Source organism: Pyrgilauda ruficollis, unplaced genomic scaffold (assembly GCF_017590135.1).
Source record: "Pyrgilauda ruficollis isolate IOZ18807 unplaced genomic scaffold, ASM1759013v1 scaffold2, whole genome shotgun sequence".
Lineage (NCBI taxonomy): Eukaryota > Metazoa > Chordata > Aves > Passeriformes > Passeridae > Pyrgilauda > Pyrgilauda ruficollis.
The window spans coordinates 6,797,729-6,816,907 of record NW_024519206.1 but is presented as its reverse complement, the minus strand read 5'-3'; the positions used below and the strand labels follow the sequence as shown (position 1 = coordinate 6,816,907).

The 19,179-nt window shown below is 38.1% G+C and overlaps 1 protein-coding gene across 2 annotated transcripts in view; it reads left to right on the top strand.

The window, feature by feature from the left end:
- The window catches only part of ETV1 (ETS variant transcription factor 1), a 66,204-nt gene that overhangs the window by 32,190 nt on the left and 14,835 nt on the right, over nucleotides 1-19,179 (top strand). For both annotated transcript variants that reach the window (XM_041466707.1, XM_041466706.1), the window contains exons 6-8: nucleotides 1,751-1,880; nucleotides 3,423-3,611; nucleotides 7,447-7,694. In XM_041466707.1, the coding sequence (XP_041322641.1) occupies nucleotides 1,751-1,880; nucleotides 3,423-3,611; nucleotides 7,447-7,694 (567 nt within the window). The remainder of the gene's footprint in view (nucleotides 1-1,750; nucleotides 1,881-3,422; nucleotides 3,612-7,446; nucleotides 7,695-19,179) is intronic.

The window sequence follows — 19,179 nt, the reverse complement described above, 5'->3', positions numbered from 1 at the left end:
GCTTCTTTTTCGTGCAAGTTCAGACTGTTTTATTCAGGAAGAATTATTTCCTTCTTGTGATGTTCACATTTTCCATCTCTGTTTCCTAAGTTGTGCTGTACATACGCATTTCTATATGTTTTATTGTCTTCTTCTCCTTACTTATCTTTCCACGTAACTGATATTATCCAAAAATACAATACCTGAATAGGAGTTTTCTGCTAACTCTTGTGAGTTTTGTGAAAATATATGTCAAAATAGAATAGTGTTATGTTGCAGATGACTCAACTGAAAGGCAATAGTAGAAGCTGTCATGTAACAGGGTATGAGAGGATCTGTTTGTGAAAGAGCTCTCTGAACATTGCCTAACCATGAGAAACCCATGGCAAAAATCTGGAATCTTACTCACAGATGCCAGAGTTTAGTGGTGCTGATGCTTACTTCTTAGACAGCATTTCATTTATCTCCCCACTGGAGATAATTTACTGATTTCATTTATCTCCCCATACACACTGGTGTGTGTATGCAGATGCATTAGTATCAGAAAATATGTAGTCTATAACAAATCATCTTTCCCAAGTTCAGGTGCAAGAGAAGAGGTAAGATGCTACTTGGTGGTAATGATAACCTGACTTTTTGCTGAGATTCTCTAACAGGAACTGCTGCATGTACGTGGATTTTTATGGAGATAGAAGTGTCTATGTCAGGCTGGAATGTGATGTTCATACTATGCTGTTTTGGTGACAACATCAAAGTGATAAAATTATCTCTGAATTCTAGGCATCTTGGAGATCAAAAATGCATTTTATTTAAAACTTGACAGGTGTATTTTCAAGCCAATACATACCTGTCTTTTAGTCCTTTGTCCTCCTAGCCACTTACTTAGGTCTGTCAGTGTCAGGTGAGCTTTTAATTTTCTTCTTCTTTAATTTTGGTTAAGATTGGATACGAAATAAGGAAAGCTGTCTGGTGTAAACTAATTTGCTGGTTAACCTTGCCGTTACCTTTGGCCCTTCTCTTAGTACAGACCAATTTGTGCTTCTAATTAATGCTGCATTTCTGTCACACCCCCCTCTGGGTTTTTTTTTAGCTTTTAAAAAGCATTACTTTTTTTTTTTTTTTTTTGGTTTGTGTCTATATCACATCTACTATTGAATTTGATCAGGCCAGGATTTTATTGTGTTTATTTTAAAGAAAAATTACTTAAGCCATTTCTTCTGAATTTTTCAAAGATGTTCTTTGTAATTAAAAATGCATATAATCATCCAGTTTCAAGGATTGTGCTGCAAATTTTCAAGCATTCTGTGGGACAAAAACATTACTGATCATATACTTGAGGCTGATATATCTCAAATTTATTTTGGAATCATTTTTGTGACACTCTTTGAAGTGGACTACTATTGCATTTATAGCTAAAAGCAACTTCTGATATTACTTAGAAACATTTGGTGCCTGGGAAGTATTTTGTCTCTGACAACATTTACAGTAGTTAAGCCAAATATAAGTGGGCTGTTATTTTCCTGCTAATGAGATGGGATGCTGGCCATCATTCTATTAAACAATAGAAGTGATAATAGCCAATGTAAAGTATCTCTGGTCTGTTTTTCAGTTGACACTCAAAGAAATATTTGAAATGTTTATTTCCTATATTGTTTTTATTATTACAATTGTTTAATTAATCATGTGTTTAATTAGCAGTGTCGAGCTTACTTGGAAAAGTTAATTGTTGATATTGTACTCGGATTTTAATTGCATTCTCCTTCTCTTCCAGTGGCTTTTCATGGTCTCCCTGTGAAAATCAAGAAGGAACCCCATAGCCCATGTTCAGAACTTGGCTCCGCTTGCAGTCAAGAGCAACCATTCAAGTTCAGTTATGGGGAAAAGTGCCTGTACAATGTCAGGTAAAGTAATTAGGAGCATGTTTGCAGTGAGAACTGCTGGCTTAAATGAGGACTGATGAAAGAGTAATAAAACCATAACAGAGATCTTAGAAAAGTTACCTCTTCAGCAGATAACAGACTGATGAGATAATGCATTTAGCTGATGAACACTGATGGATTTGTTTACAGTTGTGTCAAACACTTACATAATAATTTTAAAGCAGTATTTTTCATCAAAATGCACATCCTCCATTCCTCCTCCATGGGAGCTAGCCAGAGTTTAAAAACCCAGGGTACAAGCATGAAATAGAAGAAAGGAGTATCTTGTTTTCTGTGAGCTGTGTTGAAAGTACTTTCAAAATGCATTATGTGCATTAGGAAAGAGTGATCTGTGTAACAGGCAAGGGATTGGCAGGTCTGAGCAACACATTAGGTATTTGACAAATTGTGCAGATGTTGTATGTGTATATTCCTGGGTGATACCTTTTAAAACAGTGTTTCATTAGTTGCATTCAAAAGCAAGTTGTCTTCTTTTATAGGCATAGATAATAAAAGCTTTATTTATTTGTGAGTGGTGGAGGGGCTTGATACCTCTTCATTCCTTATTGACTTTTGGTTGCATTTATGTACCACTCCTTCCTTTAGTGTCAGCAGTGAAGGATTTCTTATTGACATTTCAGTCTATTTTAGAATCTTTCATCTAGTTTTGATTCTCATTAATGTAGTATGAAAACTGTTAGCACTTAAAGCATTATAACATTTAACTTTTTGGATATGAATGAGGGGAAAAAAAGGAAAAGACTGTCACTTTTGCCAGTTACAAGGAGTGATTTTGGTTTCAAAAATCAAATGAATCCAATGATGGATTTGATGGGTGCTAAGGGACTTGACTTAGAAGAGTATGCAAGCTTGTGCTTACTATATTCCTAATGTCTGCATTTCTCCTGGTTAGAAACAGGGATGATCAAAGTGTTCTCAAAGTGTTCTGATGTGAGACACCCTTGAAAATAGCATCTATGTATTTGTAGGACCAGCAGTTTATTTTTGAGAGAGAGAGGGGTAAAAAAACCTGTCAGGAGAGGCTGCTGACAGCCTAGTATGGGTAGCTAAGCCAGCATACCATTGTTTTTCTGGGTCAGATCCCTTCCCTCTGGCTGTATTGTTTTAGTGTCTCACTTTGTGGTTTGTGCAAAAGAAAAAGAGCCTTGACAGGCACTGTCGGCTCTTTGTGCTCTAGTCCAGGTGCTTCTACTTTTATGTATTTTGTATACCTCCTGTTAGAATGTGAGTGTATGACTGAGTCCTTTAAAAATACATTTCTGTGTCTCAGAGAAGCAAATGCTCTGCCAAATCACTTTCCTCTAACATGACTTCTTCATTGCTCTTCTTAGTGTAAAGTTGAGAATTCTTCTGCCCCAAACTGGTTCATAAGAACTATAATAAAAAACTTCTAAATGGGGCACTTGTGATGATTTTTTTCTGGATGTTGCTGCTGTGGTTTTGTATTTTCTTCTTTCTTTGGAAAAAATAACCTACCTTGCTTTTCTCTTGCCTTACAAATAGTGCCTATGATCAGAAACCACAAGTGGGAATGAGGCCCTCCAACCCACCGACGCCATCCAGCACTCCCGTGTCACCACTGCACCATGCCTCCCCAAACTCCGCTCAGACTCCTAAACCTGACCGGGTTTTCCCTACACACCTCCCTCCATCCCAGTCCATTCAAGACAACAGCTTCCCTATGGACCACAGGTAAAACACAAAACATGTGAAGGACCCATGCAGAAGGTGTTCAGTTGTGGCTCTTATATAGGGTAGTACTGGCTTCCTGCCCACAGCTCTTCCCTTTTAGGTTGGGGGACTGCGGTGGAGACCAGCAAGGTTTGTAGTGTCAGAAGTGTGTGTGTTTATGAAAGGCTGGCACCCAGCTTGGTGCACTAGTGTATGAGTTCATATTGGCGGTGACAGAATTTAAATTACAAGTTGGTTCTGTCTTGTGATGGTGATTACAGTATGCTGGATAATCTCATCTAGGCTCCTTTTCCCATGAAAGGTTGGACCCGATGGTCTTTCAAGATCCATTCCAACCTGGGCCCTTCTATAGTTCTGTGATTCACTTGATGCTATAAAGCCCTTCAAGGTGATGAAGTCACTAGCAAGCATGTTCCTAACTATAAATATCTGGCCTCTTGCTAAGCTGTTCACCTATCTAAGGGATAAGTGGCCATGTTACAGTGTTCCTGCTTCAGAATATTCTTTAGAAGGGTGGATCATTTTTCCAAGCCCTTTTGTAGTGTAGCATTTCAAAAAAAGATGCCAACATAAACTGTGCTTAAATAACATTAGTCTGAGTAAAAGCCACAAGAGTTAGAGACTAGAATTAAAGCTTAAACTGTCCTTAAGTCACCCTGTTTTGTTTTGATATGTTAGAAATCCCCAGACAACTGTCTTAGCTCAGTATTGCAACAGACATGTGCAGTGGATTCCCCTGTTTTTTCAGTCCAAACACTTGTTTGTGGAATTCTGTTTACCCTGGCCTTTATTGCATGAACCTGTTTTTGTACGCTGAGTTTTGATTGCTCTTGAACATGTAAAATTCCATTGGTGTGTAAAGAGATATATGTTCAGAGACTTGTTTTGCCTCTTTACCATTATCAAATTAAGAAAGACCTGAAAAGAAAAACAGTTGTTGGGAGTGTGATTTGCATGTTTCTGCTCTAATAAGGGCTGTGTTATCTCCAGGGATTTGGGCAGATCACTTTTGAAGGAGGTTGCTAATGTTAATACTGCTGTGTTGTGCTCTGCTGAGATAGCTTTAAATACCACCAAGGTTCTCCACAAGCCCTTCTGGCCATCAAGAAACACTGAATTGGCCCCTTCACCTGTCATAGTCCCCATCTCCTCCCCAGCCATGGATTGTGGTCTAGCCACAAAGGCCCCCCGTGAAGCCAGGCAGTGGTTTAGATTACAGGATGGTGGATAATGTGTTCCTGTACATACACCAAAGTCAAGCTGCCAGGAGACTGAAATCAGCAGAAGCTAAATGGCTGATGTGCAGAGAACAGTAGCAAGATTTTTCAGATGAAAAAAATATTTTGCTATAAAGCTACTTGTAAAGAGGGCACTGAACCTGTATGTCAGCCCTGACTGCAGTATTTATAGACATTTGCATGCATCCTAGTATAGTTTCTGTACCCACAACCCTTGCTCTGTGCAAGCTTTGTAGGCTCTTTACATGATTTCTGCTCCCTCCCTCCTGTCTTTGATATCCGTGTTCTTTAGGGCATTTTGCACTAGTGCTTCCCTTCTATTACAGAATATCATGTGTCCTAGTGAAGTCCAAAATATCTGACTCAAGGAACAAAGAAAAAAAAAATCTAATTTTTCTCCATTTTTAAAGAAAGGTGGAATTGTAGTGGAAGATATTTTTCCCGATTTCCTTATTTATTTTGAATCTTGTGTATGAAGCAAACGTGTACTTCATATTTTTGTGAAATACAAATTTTTGTGGTTTACAAGGTGAGATACTACTACAATGAGTGTGTTTGGGAAATGTCATTTAAACAAATGACCTGCCTATGTGAGTTCACATATGCATCTATAACTCAAGGCACAGGTTTTGTGGAACATGCATTGGTGGCATAGGATAGCATCAGTATCTAGTGCATACAGCCCATACATCTTCATACAGGGCATGAGTATATGAACGATAAGTGGTCCTGACAAGTACCAACAGGAAACAAATCCACTTGTATAAACAAATGGCTTGATTCCATACAAAGCTTCCAGTACAACAAGTATTATTAACTTCCTTTGAGGCTTTGTGAGTGAGCCTGTTTCTTATTTTATCTTCAAGTTGCAATTTTCTGATTCACTCCTTGACAGTTCTTAATGATAATTTCTGCTTCTTTTTTTGGCTAATGAAAAAAGGAAAAAAAGGAAATGAATGCAGTGCCAGTCAGCCTAACTGTTTCATAATACATTTGAGTTTCTAAGTTTATTTTCTGCAGGTGTAGGTGGAATTGCAAACCCCAATGTTACAGCATGGTACTCTTTCTACTGCAAAAATTATAGTATTTACAGCAGCATTGGAAAAATTCATTTTGTCTCCACTACTGCATGGTAATAGTTTCTATCTCTGTAGTTTCTACAGTATTTATAATTAAGCTATGATAGTAAATATTTGTCAGACCAAGTTACAGCAGTATTATGACAGATGGTAGTAGAGTTTAAATTGTTGTAGAAACATGTACTACCTATGAGTTGATAGTCAAGGATTTTATTGCTTGTGCCATCAAACCCCTGCATTGTGCTTTACTCACACAGTTTTCTCCAAAAGAATGTCTTTTGCATGCGTGAACCAAAGCTGGTTCAGACCCGAAGTACAGGAAGCTCAGGAATGATTAGGTCTCCATTTTTTTTGAGTGACAGTAAGAAGCTTCCAAAGAAACACACAAGTTGCCTTTTTTTTTTTTTAAGTGTCTTGTTTATAATAAATGATAACAGGACTAGTAAGCAGTTTGTTGCAAGAACATTGCATTTTCTGTTTGTTAGTGTGGACACAATATTACTGCTGTGGTGATTACTACTGTGGTAATATTGTGGTCATGCTCTGGTAATATGCAGGAGATAACAGGAAGACAGCATGCAGTTCATCAGGGCCCAGTGGGAAAAAAGCATCCTGGTATTCTTCTGTATGATTCTGAACCTGCAGATGTCCAAGTAATTACATTCAGGCCTTTTAGTTCAGGTAGATAGGTTTTATGGAAGAAAAAAAAAGCATAGGTTCTTGAGAGTAGCATTTTGTGTAAAACAAGACAACTTTAAATGAAGTTCTCTTTTTATTTGCCTACTGAAGAGCATTTGGGAATAGCAAGTGGCAGTGTGGCTTGTACAGATTACAACTTTCATGTAGAAATGACTAAGGGGAAGAGTTAAGGCAGGAGCGTAATTAATTGTGGTAGCAAAAATTTGTACCGTCTCCTTTTCCTGGGGTGCTGACATTCCCTTCCTGTTACAGCTGGAATGCAGTGCCGTCCTTGCCAGTCAGTCTCTCATGACACTACCCCTGAGAGGACAGAACAGTGGACTTTTACTCTGGAATGTTTCCAAATGTAGAGCAGACAATACTCTATAAAAAAACGTGTTTATTGTGGTCAGAATGGTTTCTGTGTAACCGTAAGATGGGTAAGAGTACATTACAGTAGGAGCAAGATGTTGCTAACATTTGTGAAAGAGCAGAGAACTCTGACTACACCTCCTTCATGTCACTGTGGTAGAATGTCAGTCTTTCTACTGATTTGAAGCTGGTGCATTTTCTGTTTGCCTCTTCTGTTGAGGGAAGATATTGAAAGCAAAGAGGATGTGGTGGGGACAGGTCTTAGAGCTGGTATTAATAGGTGGAATTTTTGTTTGCTTGCTGCTGTTGTACAATGACAGTGAATCTGATGGGAGCACTTGGCATGATCATAAGCAAAATGTTCGTTATTGAGAAAGTGATACAGCCACTAATAATGACTTCTGAAGATCTTTGGGAAATGGAACGTAGCTGGAGTCCTTTACATGACCTCTCTAATTTGTGTTCTAGATTTCGCCGCCAGCTCTCTGAACCTTGCAATTCTTTCCCACCTTTGCCTGCAATGCCAAGGGAAGGACGTCCAATATATCAGCGCCAGATGTCTGAACCAAACATCCCTTTCCCGCCTCAAGGTTTTAAGCAGGAGTACCACGATCCAGTTTATGAACACAATGCTATGGTTGGCAGTGCAGCCAGTCAAAATTTCCCCCCTCCTCTGATGATTAAACAGGAACCTAGGGATTTTGCGTATGATTCAGGTAGGTGAGATTCTCCTTTAGTTCTGCACAGCAAGACAATATTTGACTCCAAGCCAGTGCTATTGATGTTTTGATTGTATGAATTGAAACTTGCTCTTTTGACACATCTCAAAAATTATGTCTGAGGCAGCTTACAAAATATTAAGATTGCTGTATAATACAGTGTCACTTGTGCCACCATTTCTTGCTCTTTAAAGGGCTTAATTTTCTAGAAATCTCTGTCCAGAAACATTAAAGAAGTCGAGGAAGAAAGTAATGAGTGCAAATTTGCTTTGTTAAGAGGGAACTTGTTCTGTACTATGTCATCTTTGACCTCTGAATTTGTGTGCTCCATTTTATGAGTTCTTCCATTTGTGTGCCAGAAATAGAGAACTCTTTCTCCTCTTGCTTGCATTACTTTAAATCAGAAGTAACTCCACTGAAGTGGGGTTTATACAGCTATAAAACCGATGAGGGAGAAGAATCGGCCAAATTGGTGTCAGCTCCTCAGTTTGTGCATACTGCTGTGTTTTGTGGAGGTACATAATCTGAGATGCCAGGTTGCTGATGTAGAGAATACACTGTTGCTATTAATAATGTTTATTATGATTGTGCTTATGGGGCAACTGGAATGGAACCTTATTGCTCTATAGACAGTACAAAACAGAGGAGGTGGTGGCAGAGTCTGATCCCAATGGCTTCTGACCAAAATAGAAAAGATAAGCAATAGGAAGGATAGAAAAATAAATCAAGGGAATAATGTTGTAAATGTTTGGTAAAATGTAATATTTATATTATACTTGGGAAAAGAATGAAAAAATTAAGAAGTAAAAAAAAAAAATTTAGTCGTGAGTACCAAGTAACAAGGCAAAGGAAACTACAAAGAAGAAAGCTGGAAAGGTGGTATAAAAAGAAGCTGAGATTAAAACATGAGGAGTGCTCTAGGTGGGGTTAAACAGTTGATTGAGCCAAGATAATGCAATCAAAATGTTGTTCAGTTTTAGTGTAAGTGATTTCTGCAGCTGCTCTTCAGTGTCTGCCCTTGGTCCTGCTTTGTGCATGCCCCACTGTTGAAAGGGAGGGATTTCAGCATGTCCCAGCTGTGCTTCTGGAGAAGGGTGCATTGCTTTCATACACATCCATGCTGACTTGGGCAGGGGGAATGGATGGCTCTGTCTGACTTCAGTCTGACTCCTCCTTCTTCTTGGTGATGCTGTACTCCCAGGGCTTTCCTTCTGGTTCAGTCTCTGGCTAGATGCTTTTGCAGTTTATTTTCCAAAGGCTATATGACAGCTGAGTTGAAGTGTCCTTTGAAATTTTAGCTCATGAAGGACTATCTTGCAATTTGATATATTGTAGAACAGTTTTTAAATTTTCTTTCTGTAGCTAACTTAACACTGTCTATTTGGTGGGGTATTTTGTGGTTTCATTAATGTAAAGTGCGTGTTGTAGAGTTCATCTCGATGTTAGAATGGGGGAATTTGGAAAGTAGAGCTGCTGTTCCCTTTCTTATTCTTAACAAGCAAAAAATCAATCCTTAGGAAAATTTGAGTTAGCCCTTAACAGGGAGGGGACCAGGGGTGAAATATTTCTCCAAGCTGAAATATAAGACAAGATGAAAGTGAAATGGAATTACAAGGATCAGATCCAGAACTCAACCCATTAATTGATGAAGGTTCTGAGATCTGTGGCTTTGTGGAGTTGTGTGTCTCTAGTCCTAGAGCATATGGGAGAGACTGTGTAGTTCATGTGGCAGCAGATAATAAATGGGGGACTGCAGCTTCAGGCACTTCCAGTCCCTTGCAACCTTCACAAGCACTGTTATTCATCTTGCTAAATTAAAGGTCAAAAAAAAGCCCTTTTGTAAATATGCTTCTTATTTGGCTCAGTAGTGGGATCTCCTTATTGCATACTGTTACTTTAAATCTGGATTGGCTGCTAACATTCATCTTTCTTTGGAATATTCTGTATGGAAGAAAGCAGGAAATTTTGTTCTGAAATGAAGATGTACAAACTTGTATCCAGTCCTGTCATGTCTATTTATTTTGTGCCAGCAAGAACAACATTCCACTTTATAATAATTATCTTCAAGCAAAATTGTTGCTTCTTTTGTAGATGAATGATTAGTTTTTAAAAATGTAATAGCTGTGTAACCAGTGGTCATGAAAAATTAATCTGTTGGTATCAGGAAGTACTTTTATTGGCCTCAGAATCACTGCATTTAAGTTGACACATCTGTACACTCCATAAATTGCAGTCAACAACTGTGGTCTGTTGATATTTTGTCTTGTTACCATCTGTTCTCTAGAAACCATCATTTTCCATTCTTGCTAAGAGTACATTAAATAACCCCTTAGGAAACATAATGTATTTGTCACTGAATCATTGATTTCATTTTTCACCTATGGATGTTCAGGGAAGGAGGAATGCCAGAGTAAAAAGTCTTTTTTTTTTCATTGTATTTTATTGCAGCTCAGATAAGAATATAGAAACATATTTTAAAAGTTCATTGTGATGCACTGAGATGTTCCTTTTGGGATGTTTTTGAAAGGGACTCGTAAAAGTTCATTGCTTTTGTGCACTATTCTTTTATACTTTGTGGGAAGCTGGTGAATGAAAAGCATTATTATAGAATGATTACAACTCTATTAAAACATGACATTAATTATGACATGGGAAATGGCAGATCAATTAGTTGTAATTGTAATTGCAGGTATGCAATTTCTACTGCAGAATAGAGATAATGGAGATGTTTGAGATAATGGAAAAAGAAAAATGTCAACAGAGTAGAGGCTTTCCCTTATCCATCCACGCTTCTGGAAGACACAGTGCATCATATAGATTCAATCAGACATTTTCTGCCATGGATTTTTTTTCATGTCAGACAGTCAGATGTATTTAGTACTTGATGGTAAAGCTAGAAACTTTAGGAACAGAAGTGCAGCCAGGGACATACAGAGCTTTGAAATTTTGCATAATTAATGAATATACTCCAAAAGGCTTCCTAAGACCTTTGTTTACAAGGCCTAATAGTGGATATTCTTGTACAGTTAGCACTTCTAGAATTCAGTAATGTATTCAGGTACTTAAACAAAGAGGCCAAACTTGATATAGCTTGTCTCTTCTGTGCTTTATTTTTGAGCAGGATCTTCACAGGCTTAACCCTTCCTACATGATGTAGGATATTTGCAAATATAGTAAGGTATGACTCTAGCTGTATGTGTATCAATGAGTACTAAAAATCAAGTTTTAAAACAACATCTTAAATTATTAAATCTTATATTTGGTTTTGCCCAGTCGCCCAATATTTGGTTTTGCCCAACTGAAAATAGTTATTTTGGAAAATTGAAATAGTTATTTTTCTTGCAAAATTTTTATAACCATGTCTTTGAAAATTAAATTTGTCACACAGTGGTAATGGAGATGAGTAGAGGAGGAACTGTTGCTTGCATATACTAGTCATGGATTGCCAGGAATTTTTCTGTTGAAATTTAGGTAGATTCAGTACTTCCTGAATGTGTTACAGGCATTAGCAGGGCTGTTCTCACAGTTTCATTTCAGGGTAGCCTTACAATTAATACGCTTGAACGGACCTTAGAAAATTTGGATTCTCTCCCTGTCACTTCTGAGACAGTAGTCACATCACTTAAAGAATGAACTCTCCAGACAGAATTATTAGCCTCCATGTCTTTCTTTCTGAGTTGCTCATCCCTTTAATTCCTGAAGCCTCTCAAGCAAATACCTTGTGTTGGCAAGTGAGAATGGATGGGCAACTGCCCCTTTGTTAAGAGAAATGAGCGGAGGCTGAGAGACAAATCAGATACATAAACCTGTTTGTTTTGGATACCCAGTTAGAACGGGATGATTTTTAAAAGAACATTATGTACTACATATGTTCAAATCCTAGCTCCTAGGGACTTTCTTCATGTTTCTAGATGAAGAATTATGGGAACATCAGATAAGGGTTTCAGTATAAGCAATATAAAAATACCTAATACCAAAAATCTGGCAGAAGCAATGTGGCTACTTAGAAAAACTTTGTTGGAGCTGGAATGGCTTTTGAGGAGCCTAAAGTTGACCATTCAGCTGCATTATCTTTTCTTTTCTTGAAAACTTTTGCCTCAGTACATAGACAACTTCCAGCCCTGTAACAAATGAAGCAGGGGCTCCACCTGTTAAGCTGTTTGCAGCATGGCTCTCCTTCTCACGAGGAGTTTTGACCTGTGCTCTCAAGACAAGAGTGATGGAGCAAAAGGCTGTATCATATTTGCAGCAAAGGATTTGTATAAAGTTTGTGCAGGAAGTTGTTAATTATGACACTTACTTAACCTCCTAAGTTTGCTCTTACAGGTATAGAATGTTGTTAGCATTCTACCATCCATGTTGTAAATGTAGTTACCTAATGATGGGAAACAGAATAAAATGCAAGAGTCCTCTAAAATACCTGATGAGGTGTTTTTTTGGAAAGCAAATCAGTGGTTATTAGGGTGGAAAAAGACCCCTAGTAGCATATTCTTCCCTATGCATCAGCCAATGTATTCTTAAATTTGGGAATTTGCAGAATAGCGTAAGAGAAAGCGTTGAATTGAAATTTCAAGGGGAAAAAGCTGTTTTTTCAGGTTATATTTATTTGCAGCTTGATTCCTCCCCCCTTTATTTTTTAAACAGTTTGTTATTCTATTGTACTTCTGAAGGCAAAATTTAGATACTTGAAGATGCTAGTGTGAAGAGAAAAAGTAAATTTGAGGCAGTCCTGGTTTACTTTTTCCAGGATATTCTCCAGTGCTGCATTAAATGCATTGACCAGTGCAGCATTTAAAATGGGACAAGTCATGGTGCTTCCACTACTGTTTTTGTTTATATTGGCTAATTTTTGTACCATGCTCTGAAAAGATAAAGTTCTGTGTGATTGCTAAGTATTATTACTTCTATTTTTGCCCCTGGGAGATTATTTCACAGACAAATAGACTTCACAGTTAAGAAATATTTCTTGATCATAAGCCTAAATTTTCTCTTTGATTGGTTGCATTCCCTTGCTCATAGGTACAGCTCACTGAAAACAATTTATTGGTATCAATGTACCACCTCTAAATCACTGTAGATGGATTGTGTGTGTACTCTGTCATTGTGACTCCAGATTTCGTGTCTTGCTTCAAAAGTCATCCAGCTGCTGAGTCTTTTCCCCAAATTCTCTCCAAGTTTCCTTTTTTCTTTTTCTTTTTTTTTCTTTTTTTTTTTTTTTCCTTTTTTAAATCAGGCTGCAAATACTTGCAGTATTTTTGAACACATTTTTTAAAATGCTTTGTGAAACAGAACTGACTCAATCCTTTTCCTGGGTATGGGGCTTCAGTACACACATCTCAAAACTGCATCTCCTTATGGCCTTAAAGAAATTCTTATACACAAAAGTACAATTGTTCTCAGTGAAAATCCAGATGGCATAAAGGCAGGAGGGGAGAAGGGACAGGGTTTTGCTCTTGAGTTAGGAAGTTTAAGAACTCTCCCCACCTCAAATTTGGTTTTGCAGTTTTGCCTGCGGTCTAAAATATTTTATCCTTGTGTTTTGGGAAGTTGTCTTTGCTGTGTTGCTTCAGTGAATGAGTATGAATTTTGTTCAATAGTTAAGCTGCACTGGACTTTGTACTTGCTTTTAAAATACGAATCTGCTGTCGGACTATATGGCGGCAGAAAATAAGAGCATCTGACAGGGAAACCTGGGAATCTTGGACTTCAGAAGATTGCTGTGAAGGGCAGCAATTTAACTTTTCACTTACTGTCAGTCTGGGTGATTTCCTCTATTCACTATTTCTGTCTGAAATAAATCTGTCGTTAGAAATTATTTCATTTTGCAGTGTTACCTTTGTGAACACAGGAAAGCCTGAATACTAAGTTAATGTGAGTATACAGGCAGGAGACCATATATGTATTTTTGTTTTCAAGGCAGACAATACGATCTGAAAAATTGTCCTGCAGTCCCTGTTTTTCAAAGAAATGGATAAATATCCTCTAAATCTACAGTTACAGTAAGTGGCACTGGCTAATGATTTGATTTGAGGATTGAGAGCGCAGTCTGGATTTACTCTTTGTGCATTAAGGCAGGTCAAATGGACACAGGCTGCATTTTAAATCAGTAATGGAAGGCTGAAGCCTGCCTTAAACCAATCACATCAGCCTTGCTCAAGACCAATTGATCCCGAGAGACTGAGCCCTGTGAGCATAGCTTTTATATGAATGGACTCTGTGCAGCCTGAAGTTTCATTCATAAAATGGATGCTGAAGGAAAAAAAAAAAAAAAGCCAACCCACACACGCCAAACCCTGGAATGTCCATTTATGCGGAGCTGAAGGGTGTAGTGTTCCCTCAGCTGCTGCTTTTGCCAGTTGCCTTAAAGTAATGATTAATGCTGCTTGGCCCTGCCTGCCTGCAACCTGACACCATTTATGGCCTTGGTGTGTTTCTAATGTATAGTGAATGAGAAGGCTACATTCTCAAATCAGAAACATAAACAGGAACTGGTTGGTCTGAATTCCATTCAAATATGTCACTTCAGCCGTGCAGTGTTTGTCCAACTTCGATTTTACAGGCAGGGAATGGGGCGGGGGAGAAAAAGCAACACAGACATTTTTGCAGCAAGATTACCAACAAAAGGAGCGAGGGAGAGAGAAAATTCTGCTGTTGAATTCAAAGGATTGCAATGTTTAAGACACATTTTACAGTTACTGAGGTTAATAAAAACAAATACATGATTTTAAAGTATGCTCAAAAGATCAGCTCCATGTGGAATTTCAATTCAGAGCTGAATGTATGAGCCTTTGTTTTCCTGTTCTGCTGTACAAAAAGTTACACATCGCCTAGACAGGCTGTTGACATCTGGTCTCACAAAATACATTGAATGTTGTCACAGATCTAAAAACCAAAGTTGTGGAAAGGAAGATGTTTGCTTAAGGTTTTTTCTGTATCTGTGTAATATTTCCACTTTGACATGAGCCGGTGGGGCCAAACTTAATTCTCTGACAAGTTTTTGTGAAATTAGGTGTAAGAAATTAAACTTTAACAATTTTAATCAGCTGTTTTTAGAAGGAAGTGTATGTGTATCTATGAGTGCACATTCTTGGAAGTTTGGGGTTTTTTTTCGTAGATTGCTGGCACAAAGGCTGGTGACAGAGAAAATGAATAAAACCTTCCATTCTGAATGTTTCTACATTGCATAATGATTTGGGAAAAGATTGCTTAATTTTTAAATTGATTTTTAGAAAATTTTTATTTGTTTTCACCCATGTAATTTCAGTGCACCTACATTTTTTCATGCTGAATCTGCTACTGAAAAAAATAATGCTGACTTTTGTATTGCCAGGACTTTGCCAATTTGTAGGGCTCTGTTCATTACATAGCTTGTGAGGGGATAAAGCTTTTAAAGGTGGTTGAACGAAAAGTTGATCCACCAGCATTTGAGTGGTGGGTCAATTGCTCAAGCAATTCTTGTATAAAGAGTTTGTAATTAGTTCCAGTATTTTTACCTCAATATCACCTTTTGGGGAGATATGAGTTTCAATCTAAATGTGTTCTGCAGGTTTAAAAATAATAAAAAAAAAAAAATAATTTGTTACTTCTCCCTGCAAAACACAAATCATGCATTTTTTTAGTGACTCCTGGTGCTACCTGAGCAATTTGTTGTGATCTTGTTTGAAGAATTGCCATTCTTACCTAAAAAGGTTCTTTTTTTCTGGTGATTTCACTATTATTAATAATAATAGTGAAATTTCACTATTATTAATAATAGTGATTTCACTATTATTTCACCCTCGAGCTGATCAGAACTTCTCAAGGATTTTGTAAACAGCTGCTTTCCACCAGGAGGCTGAATGTGTTTCAGTGGTAGATGAAGTGCTCCTTTGTAAACAGTTTGTCAGTGCTCATGGAAATCCATGAACAGAAAATTTATTTGCAGTGATATTGTGATGTTTTAAGTTTAATGCCAAAAGTATGATGTGTTCTAGTTTGAGCATTTTATTTTTAAAAGGCTACTTTTGTCTCTGCACTTGGTAAAAATCTCTCCCAGTACACCAGCCACCTGCTCATGTAGCAGAGAAGTGCTTGTACTGTGCAAGGGAAGCTCTGCCAGGCACCAAAGGGATTGCTGGTGTGTTCACAGGGTCAGGCTGGCACATGGGAGTGACACCAGGTTTGTCCCAGCTACCCAGGGGACTTGTGCATGCCCTTCTGTACCCAGTAGCGCAATGGGAGAGAATCTGCATGTGCTGTATTTCTTGTCTATGGGAAGACAAAGTGGCATATTTAAGTCTATCTGTATAGACACACAAACTCTGAATTAATGAAATAGGGGCTAAAATTCGCACAATTACTTTTCAGACCAAAAGGACAATTTAGAATTACATGGTATAAGCCAAATTGCAGGGTTTCCAGTGAAGTCCCTTCAAAGTTTTGGGGACCAGGTCCTTTTGAAACAGTTCCTTATGGAATCTGATTCTAATATGACTTACTTGGTAATAAAGTGTAACTGGAAAAGTGGGCAGGAAAACAGTAAAAAGGTTGCAGTCTTATTATCACTTTGTTTAAAATCTTTAGGGACTTAGGCATGTTTCACTATGAGTTGAGTGTTTGGTGAATTTGAGTGACTTGTTAACAGGTTCCCTGACTAAGGCAGCTGCCTGCCAGTGCAGCACAGTCCTCACCGAGCTGTCACATGGAGCATGAGGCCGGGCAGGCAGTTCCCTTCTTCTCCCACCCTGTTTCAGGTGGCCTGTGCCTTCTAAGGCTCCATCTCCACGTCTCTCCCTCTGCACGTGCACACGTGCGATGCCTCTGTATCGCACTGTGCTTTGTCACCAGCCCATGGGGCGTGCTCTGGGCCTCCAGATCTTCAGCTGATGTTGATAAAAGTGAGTTGAAAAATAATTCAGGTTAGAGTGTAACATAACAACCTGCCCTTCAGTTAGGGAGGCTGTGTAAAGCCAGAAACGGGAACTGCTGAAGAATAAATCCTGGTTCAGGTTTCCAGTTCCTGCTTTGCTCTGCCTCATTCAGAAGACAGTCAGACACTTCATCCCATAGAATACAGTCTTGTCATTTCATCCCTTTGCCTGCAGAAGCTCCATCTTCCCTGTGTCTGTTCTGGCTAGGGACACAGGCTGAAATTCTGTTTTTTTCTGTGCAGGGTGGGATTGTGGGAATGAAATCTCATCCTCATCTCTGAAAAACAATCAGAAAAGAGGATTTAAGGATTCTTTAGCTGCTCTGAGTTATACAGGGCTGAGACAACCTAACCCCTTAAATTCTGACATGATAATTAATATGAACTACCTTACCAAGGGACCACTCAAGTGTCTTACTTGATAATGAAACTTAGAATCTGTGCCTGCTAAGTTCAATAGCAGATTTTTCTTGTCCTGAGAAAGTCAGCTTGCACTTTTTCTGCTTGGATGTATTTTGATGGAGGCATAGCAGAGCTTATTTCCATTATTTTTCTCTGTGACAGTCCAGGATGAGAAGGCATTTTTGCAGTGTCTAGATTAGGTGTACTTTTTAAAACAGCACCTATTGGGAAAAGAATGGTTTCATGGTCTAGGATATAAGACCATATTCATTTTTTTAAGATGACTGCTATGTTTCTGTTAATAAGAAGAGCAGTTAAGAATGACCCCCTAAGTATTCCAAAAGGATAATAAAAGATTAGCAATTTTTTAACATTTCCATATTTTTAGCTAGTTTTTTGTTGTGTTTTGGTTTTTTTTAAGGGGTTCTACTGTTCTTGAGCAGATGTAACCTTACAATGTGAATTACTTCATTAACAGTCTGAAATAAGCTTGTTGTATGTCTAAATCCAGGCACATTTTTCTTCAAAGACCAAAACTTGTAAAAATATGATAAATCAGTCATCTCTTGGATCTTGCCCAGGAAGTATTTCATGCCTGCTTCTGTCTTATTTGTTGTCTTGAAACAATGGTTTAAGAAGAAGGAAACATATAATTGCTCTGTAATTTCTACACTAAAATGTTTTCTTTTGAAGTAGCTCTGCTTAGCATGTAAAAATACTTCTGGGTCTTAGTCAAGCATTTAGTACGATTTAAAACTGCAATACTAAATTTCATTGGTTGGACTTTTTATTAGATAAGGTAGAAATGAAAGCAGCAGGCAATTTAATTAGCAGTAATTTTTCTGGGCAAGTCATTACTTTGATGAACTTCAGAGCAATGTTTATGGCTCCTAATTAACCATGTTAGTCATTTGATTGAATAATCACTTTGGAAATGTTTCTACAATTTGATTAGAGTCTGACCCACTCTGATAGTCATAAATTAACTGATAGCACTTTAGGATAACAAGACTCTAGTTACTTTACGAGAAATAAACTCTTCGTTGCTGTATTTTTTGGTCCTCTGTGGACTGTTTAAGCACAAGCTAACCAGAAGATTAAGTAATGTTGGTACAAACAATGCTTGCCTTAAAGAGACTCCAGATGTTAATTATAATTGACTTAGGAGTATGGGAGATGAAACCCCAACTTGGCTAAGAAGACAACTTGGTGGATGCATGCATAATTCTTTATTCAGTGTACTCTGCTCTATTACTTTGCAGGAGTGGAGTTCATGAGTCAAAAAGGGCTTTGCTGCCAATACTAGAGAAGCTTTACCTAAAATAGAAAATAGCATCTGTTTCAGTTCTACAGCTTCCTCTTTTTTACGTAGATTTTTCCATTCTCCTCAGAATTCAATCTACTTGCTAACATGAATGATTCCTTGCAGGTGAAGCACTCCTTGTAGCCTTGACTTCTAGTCTGCAGAGCTATACTTGACTGGGGTGATCACTGAGTCACTGATTCCTGTGGTTGCTCAGAATAGCTGCCTGAGACATTAGAGATTCTCTAGGCCCGAGGCACTGAGCGTTTTATCGAGAGAGGAGGTAATGAAGAGTTTGGCACAGATGTGCAAGAGGGACCATGGACTGTTAGAGGAAACTTATTATTACTGCCCTGTGTTTCACTTGTTTGTGAAGTCAGTGTAAAACCTCATTTTCTTATCCTGCCAAATCTTTGATACTCATCACTAGTCAGTGAACAGTGAAATTTGGAATCACAGTCTGAAAGAGTCTGTAGGCGGTGTTGGAAAAATAATGTCTGCTCTTTCGACCTCTGTTTGCATCTCTTAAAGAGTTACAAGTTACTGGTAACAGATTGCATAGCTTAGGGTAGGAGTTCATCGCAAGATCAAATAGACTTTGTTAAGCAAGACTTTTGATATCCAAGAAGTAGGTTAAACATGGTCTAGAAGGGCAAACATTTACAGTGTGTTTCTGTTTGCAAGTCCCTGTGCACAGGATGTGACTACTTGGAGACAGTGCAAGACACGGAGAAGAAAAAGAAAGACATTTAAAGAATACGCTTTTCATTTGTTCTATTTGGCTTTTCTCATTCTTTCTGCAGATTTGAGCAGAGGTGGAGAATAGCAAATAAATATCAGTATTATTTGGAATATGCACAGTATTTTTT